Source organism: Capricornis sumatraensis, chromosome 12 (genome assembly GCF_032405125.1).
Source record: "Capricornis sumatraensis isolate serow.1 chromosome 12, serow.2, whole genome shotgun sequence".
NCBI classification, from domain to species: Eukaryota; Metazoa; Chordata; class Mammalia; order Artiodactyla; family Bovidae; genus Capricornis; species Capricornis sumatraensis.
Window position 1 is genome coordinate 83,637,487 of NC_091080.1, and position 6,950 is coordinate 83,644,436.

The following is a 6,950-nucleotide window of genomic DNA, read 5'->3' on the forward strand; positions in this document are numbered from 1 at the left end:
AAATGTTACTTTCTGCTAAAGTAATAAGACTAATTCAGCAAGGCCAGTAGGAGTATGAGTTCAAAAGTAGGAAAGACCTGGTCTCTAGTCACAAATTGCCACATAATGCACCTTCTCACCTTGGGTCAGTTCAATTAGTTTCTGCTGGTTTCCACATCTAGACAATAACATAAATTACACCTGCACCTCAGGTGGTACCAGTAAGAATCAAGAGGCATAAAAATGATTTGCAAGACAATGAAGAAGGATGTTTTAACTGCAATTATTCTTTTAAATCAGGTTTTGTTTTTTTTTTAAGGATCTTTGCCCTAGGGGCTGCCTGAATCCACTCTGCTATCTTTCTTGAAATTTTTAAGCCATCTCCACATAAATCCTGGTCAGGAGATGAGAGAGGAAAAAAGGGAAGGAGATGGGATTAACAGGGCAAGGGCACAGGTGGGTTAGCACTTTCCTCCCGTTTTATCCTGGAGAGCAGTCCGAGGCAGGTGTGCCTTTAAGTTAATCCTCAATAACAACTCTGAGGAAGGCCTCCCTGGGCAGCAGCAGCTGCTGATTCAAAGCAGAAAATAAAATGTGTGTTGTTTTTCTTTTGGAGTGGAAGGGAGAAGGAAAGAATATTCCTTCCCAAATGGCACATCAGAAACAATCATCATAGATTGTATGGAGGCACTTCAAACACAGGGATGACTCTGTCCAAAGCCACCTCGCGCCCCTAAAACTGCAAGAGCTGAAAGTCTAGTTGTTTCAACCAAATAAAAACTTACCAGCCTTTATACTGAGAAAGCAAAATAAAAACAGCTCCCTTGTAACTTTACGGAGGAAATATGTTTGGGGAGGCAAGCTTTTCTTTTTTGAAGAAATGTATCTTCCTTATCCAAGACTTAAGAATTCTGGCCCACACTCCTGAAGCAAAAAATTAAAAGGTGAGGAAAAAAAAAAAAAAGTGTTGAGACTAGATAACCACCTGACCTGGTGACCATCTGATACTGACTTGAGGGCATCAGCCAGAGAGGCTTTAAGTACCTTTTTAAATAGATTCGCTTTCCACAAAGGCTGACTACACCTCCACAGTAGTACTGAGCAAGCCATGTGTACCAGACTACATACAACCTAATTAACAGCATAAGAGTATATCTCAAGAAAGTACTGAGCAAATATGGTTCTTGGTGGGTTTTTTTTTTTCCAAATCATTACAAGAGGTCCTTCTTGCTCTACTGGTCAGAAATACATTTTTACCCAGTTCACCCTGCTTTCCTGTCTCTATATTCAAACCAAACCAAAGCAGGAATTTTAGGAAATACCAAGAAACCACATCTGATTTCTACCTAGCGGTCAGCAGTAGCTTAGGTTTTTTAATGCGTGTTGTTTAAAAGCTCTTTACAGGAGGTTCAAGGACAGTTTTCTTTTTAAGTACAGTAAAGTTATTAATGTTAACTGTCACTCCACTTAAAAAAAAAAAGCTAAAGTCCCGGTAACTTTTTTCTAGATATCAAACCTGAACGATGAAGTCGAGTTTTCTACTTCGGATTTAGAGAGAGAAAAGATCTCTCTCAAATGAGGGGGCAGATTCCTGGCTCCCATGTGGTCCAAATACTTCTCAGCCCTCAAGAGGGAGGGGAGGAAAAAAAAAAAAAAAAAGAAACAGTACGTTGAACACTAAAATACAAATAATCCACTCGGATACTTGTGATTGTTTTCTTAAAGTTCGTACGTTCCCTCGCCCGGCTAACCTGGGGGAAACAAAACTTTTGAGAGACACCGTAACCGTTCCGTGAGATTTTTAATCCCAAACATTTGCCACCATTTACCCGTTTATACACATCACAAACTAGCCGAGGAAGGTGGTTTTTATTTTTCAAACGCCTAAACATAATCCCCGAAGGCGAAAAACTTTCTTTGATGCATCCTCGCCCCCACTCCAGAAAAAAATTATTAAGCCGCTGGGAGGCCAACAGGCCACAAAGAAGCCACGGAGAGGGTTAGTGGGAAGGGACTCTCCGTGGTCGGATCCAATCGAGTCTCCAAGTCCAGCCCAGAGTCCCGGGACCCACGCTGTCCGAGTGCAAGCTGTCCGATCGATTCCTCCCTTCCAGAACGGACTTCCAGGCTTCGCACCTTCCCGTCCGTCTGCACCGGGAGGAAGCGCGCGGAGCAACGCGCTGAAAGCGGAGCTGGCGCTTACCCCTTCCTCTCCCCGCCCTGTCTCCTCCGCCCGCCGGGCCGGGACGAGCCGGGGCGCGCCCGGGGGCCCCTCTCCGGGGTAGGGGGGGTGGGGAGGGACAAGGGCCTCCACCGCTGCCCACCCCTAGCCCGCACCCGGGCCCCGAGAACGAGCCGGGCCTCCAAGGGCATTTCTCCACATCACTTCTTCCCAGGGGATGGGCCGGCGCGGGGCCTGCTGCTCGGGAGGGGGACGCGAGGAGAACGACTGGGCCAGCAGCGCACATTCTCCCCTCCCCGGACCACCGGGACTCCCGACCCGCGAGGGCCGCCTCCGGGCCGCGGCCCCCCAGGTCCCTTCACGGCCCCCACCCCACCCCCGAGACCCGGGCCGCGGGGCCGGGCAGGACGCCCCGGAGGCGGCGAGCGCGGCGCGGGAGGCCGGCGCGACTCCGGAAGGGGCAGCGTTCGGGGGAACTGGGGGTTGGGGGAGCGGCCGTGTTTACACCGCCAAGTTCCCCGCTTCCGCCCCGGCCCGCGCATCCCTCCCGCCCCTCGGCGGCCCGGTTTCTGCCTGTACCTGCATGCCGGGCAGGCCCGACTGCACCGGGGAGTGAGCCATGGCGGTCAGGACGGCCACTTCCTGGGACGGGACGGCCGGGCCGCGGCGATCCGCGCGGGCGACGAGGCCCGCGGGCCGCGCGCAGCCCTCCTCGGGAGGCCGGGGGCGGGAGATGGGGGGCCGGCCGGCCGGAGCCCGAGGCCACCCTAGCCCCCCGTGGGTCCTGGGCCGGACGGCGGGCTCAGGGGCGGGCGGCGGGCCTCGTCTCCATGCACCGCGCCGGGGACGGGCTGCGAGGAGCGCGGGGCCTCCCTGCGAGCAGCCGCCCTGCTGCTGCTGCTGCTGCCGCCGCTGCTGCCGGACTGGAACCGGGCGGCCTGGGCCCGCGCGCTGGCGCCTGGAGCTGGAGTGGGGCGCGCACCGCCGGCCGAGCCCGCGAGCGCCGAGCGCGCCCCGCCCCGGCCCGGCCCCCGCGCCCGCCCCCGCGGCCGGGCCGGGGACCCCGCCCCGCGCTTCCGGGAGGGGGAGGAGGCTCGCGGCCGCCCGGCGCCCTAGGCCGCAGCGGTCCGCGCCGCCGCCGGGCCGGGCCGGGTAGAGGTCCGCGCGGCTCCCGCGGGCTAGACCAGGTGGAGGGGGACGCGCGGGCGGGTGCGGGGCTAGGGGCCTCAGTTGGCGGGGGGCAGGGGGGCCCCCCGGTGGTGAGATGGGAGGGCGCGGATCTTCGGAGTCAGGGATGGGCCATGCGCCCACCCCGCCCTGCAGGCCCGGGCCGGTCGGACGCCCCGGGGGATCTGGGCTTGCCTTCCAAAGAAGCCCACCCCTCTCGGCCTGGCGACGGGCCCCAGGCCACTTCCCCGAGGGCAGAGCCTGGGGGCCCGGCGGGGGCCTCGGCCAGCGGCCGGTTCAAAACTACCGGGGCGGAGCTTCTTCGGTGTCCGGGTGAAGTTTCCAAACCAACCCAAGGAGGAAGCCCTCCGGGAGGGGAGAGGCCGAAAGCGGTTCGTTTCCCGTGCTTTGGCTGCTTGAAAGCACCTGGAATACTAGGAGCTGTGAACTTAGCCAACAGACAGTGAGGGGGCTGAACCCCATCGTCTCCGGGCCCCGGACCAAGGCGTGGGGGCGGGGGACGTCCACCCACCAGAAGAGAGAAGCGGGCAGGGAGGGCCGAGGAGGAAGGGAAGACAATGGAAGGAAACGATGTCTAGACTTTCCCCTGGCTCTCTCCCGCTCTTTCGGCTGCCTCCACCTTCTAGTCACCTCTCCTCCGACTCCAGAGGAAAGAAACAAGAAGGAATGAGTCACTGCTGCCTCCAGAAAGTAGTAGTTTGTTTACAACGACCAACAGCGGCAGTCCCCTGAAGGGACCGGCTGCAGCTGGGGTTGCTGGGACCCCGACGTTTACATTCGTGCCTGTGAATGACGTTGCACTAAGGCTGGGTGAGGCTGGACCTCCAAAAATTAGCCCATAGAGTTCGCAGACCGCTGGAAGAAGTTAAAAAGCCCTCCACCGAATGAGGAGTGTTTCTTCTCAGAGGTGTCAACTGGATTCAGAGTTCCCTGCGGTGCTCTGGATCAGATAAGCAATGACGTGCTTAAAAACCTACTCCCCGCTTTCCTTTGGGAAATTATGCATGTTTTGTATCCTCAGCATCTTCCAGGATACTTTCAGATACCTCACGGTGGTCCCTGGTGTGCGACCGTCACTGAGCCCTGAAACCCTGCCACCCCCAAGTACTGTGAAGAGAATAGAGCAAATACAAACTTTAAAAAAAAAGCATGAACCCTGATGCTTAGGGCGCTCACCGGCTTGTGTAAATTTTGTGTACACACACAAAAAACGCGTACATAAAGAGATAGATGGCAGATCAGACAACCCTGTGAATATAAAAAAATGTTCATCTTTAACCCAGGCATTTTCCTAAGGAAACAACGGAGAAGTGCAGAAGAATGGATATAAAAAGATGAAATGTGGTGATATGATGGTGGTAAAATTGGGAACCGATTAAAAGTCTGAGACTTAAATGATAATATATTCGTACAGTCATTTAAAGTGACGTACTTCAATATTTACTAACACGGGAAAATATTTTCAAGCTATATTGTTAAGGAAATGCAGGGTAGAAAGCAGTCTGATCTCAAGTTACTTCATATATATGAAGTTATATTTGAATATATAACCCTTCATATATGTGTGTGTGTGTGGATGTATATAATTTTGTGTGTAAATGTATAAATAGAGAAAAACCTGGAAGTATATGCCCCAAGATTTAGCAGTGGCTAGCCCTGGAATTAAAGATGATTTTTTTTTTTTTTAGTTAGTATTCAACCAATAGAGACCATCGTGCTAATAGGTCTCTCCTGAAACTCCAGTACTTTGGCCACCTTATGCAAAGAGTTGACTCATTGGAAAAGACCCTGATGCTGGGAGGGATGAGGGGCAGGAGGAGAAGGGGATGAGATGGCTGGATGGCATCACTGACTCGATGGACATGACTTTGAGTGAACTCCGGGAGTTGGTGATGGACAGGGAAGCCTGGTGTTCACGGGGTCGCAAAGAGTCAGACACGACTGAGCGACCGAACTGAACTCGGGTCAGCCACCAGGCCAATAACATGGCAGCTAGATGAGGAAGAAATAGGACGAGTGAACAGGAATATCCAGGCACTGATCTGAGACAGTAGCATAGGAAATTCAAAGAACCCTTGGGCCCACTTTGCAGTGGGCTAGTTTCCAACAAATGACCCGGAGGCAGCAGGGGTGCATAGTAATCTAGGCATAAAAAGTATTCAGGGGACTTCCCTGGTGGTCTAGTGGCTAGGACTCCAAACTCCCAATGCAGAGGACTTGGGTTCGATCCCTGGTCAGGAAACTAGATCCCACATGCCGCAACTGAGAGTTTGCATGCTGCAACTAAACGTCCTGCACACTGGGGCTTCCCTGGGGGCTCAGTAGTAAAGAATCCACCTGCCAGTGCCGGAGACATGGGTTCGATCCCTGATCTGGGAAGATCTTACATGCCACGGAGCAGCTAAGCCCCTACACCACAACCATTGAACCTGTGTTCTGTAGCCTGGGAGCTGGAACGACTGAAAGGCCGCACTCCACAACAGGAGAAGCCACTGTGCCCAGCACAGCTAGAGTAGTCCCTGCTCACCACAACTGCAGAAAGCCCATGCCCAGCAATGGAGACCCGGCACAGTCAAAAATAAAATTAATAATTATGTTCTTAAACGATCCCACACGCAGTAACTAAGACCTGGCACAACATGACCCAGAACAGCCAAAAATAAAATTAATTAATTAAATTTTTTTTAAAAAAGAGCCCACATGCCACAACTAAGACCTGGCACAACCAAATAAATAATTTTTTTTTAAGTATTCAGAATCCCAGAGACTAGTGAGGCTAAGCCCATGTCGGTTACAACAGGATAGGATTTATCTGGACACAGTGACTTGCATTCATTAGCTGGTCTGTTTCCCTATTCCCTGCTTATCTCCTCATCCCAACTAAACTTCATTTCCTCCTCTGACCATATATATACAACTGAGCAGCGTGCTCCCTGAAAGAGAAAAGAGAGACCAAAAAGGAGGTACTGGTTTCGCTCAGTCATAGGCAGACATTCCCCAGTATGGCCCACAGTAACCGCCTCCCTTTGTTTCAGCAGAGCAGAGATGATTGACAGGCCTGAGCCAATGATGAGATCCTAGCCAATTGTTCACTGCATCCATTGCAATACTAACCCATTCTTTGAGTGCCAACTTATGTCAGACATCTACTTCAGTGCTGGGCATACAAACGACCAGATCCTCACGTGCTTCATCCCACCGTTGGTGACATGGCCTCGCAGCATCCTAACTTCAGAATCTTACAATACCGATTGATTAAAATCAGAACCACACTAGCCATAATTTCCACTAAGAAGATTATCCTCTCATCCCCTTCTTCTTGTCACGTTGCCTCCACTCTCAATTACAATGACAACAGATCATACAATACTGTAATTTCAGAAGGAGAGATTTTGAGGGTCTCCATAGAGATTATGCATTTCCTGGTCTCCATGGAGATGCTAACCCATGAAATTATTTTCATCCCCTGACCCTCTTTGTCTTTTGTGTTGACTTAAAGACATGAGTTGGGCGATGAATTGTGCTCTCACATATATTTGGGACCACAAAGGACATTTGCATACCCCTCCAAATATAGAACCCTTGTGTTTGACTTCCCCTC

General features: G+C 52.3%; 1 protein-coding gene across 1 annotated transcript in view; it reads right to left on the minus strand.

The window, feature by feature from the left end:
* STK24 (serine/threonine kinase 24) overlaps nucleotides 1–2,833 on the minus strand; it is a 94,744-nt gene extending 91,911 nt beyond the window's left edge. The window contains exon 1 of the mRNA XM_068984214.1: nucleotides 2,741–2,833. Within this exon, the coding sequence (XP_068840315.1) occupies nucleotides 2,741–2,782 (42 nt within the window). The 5' untranslated portion in view covers nucleotides 2,783–2,833. The remainder of the gene's footprint in view (nucleotides 1–2,740) is intronic.
* Nucleotides 2,834–6,950: the final 4,117 nt, after the last annotated feature.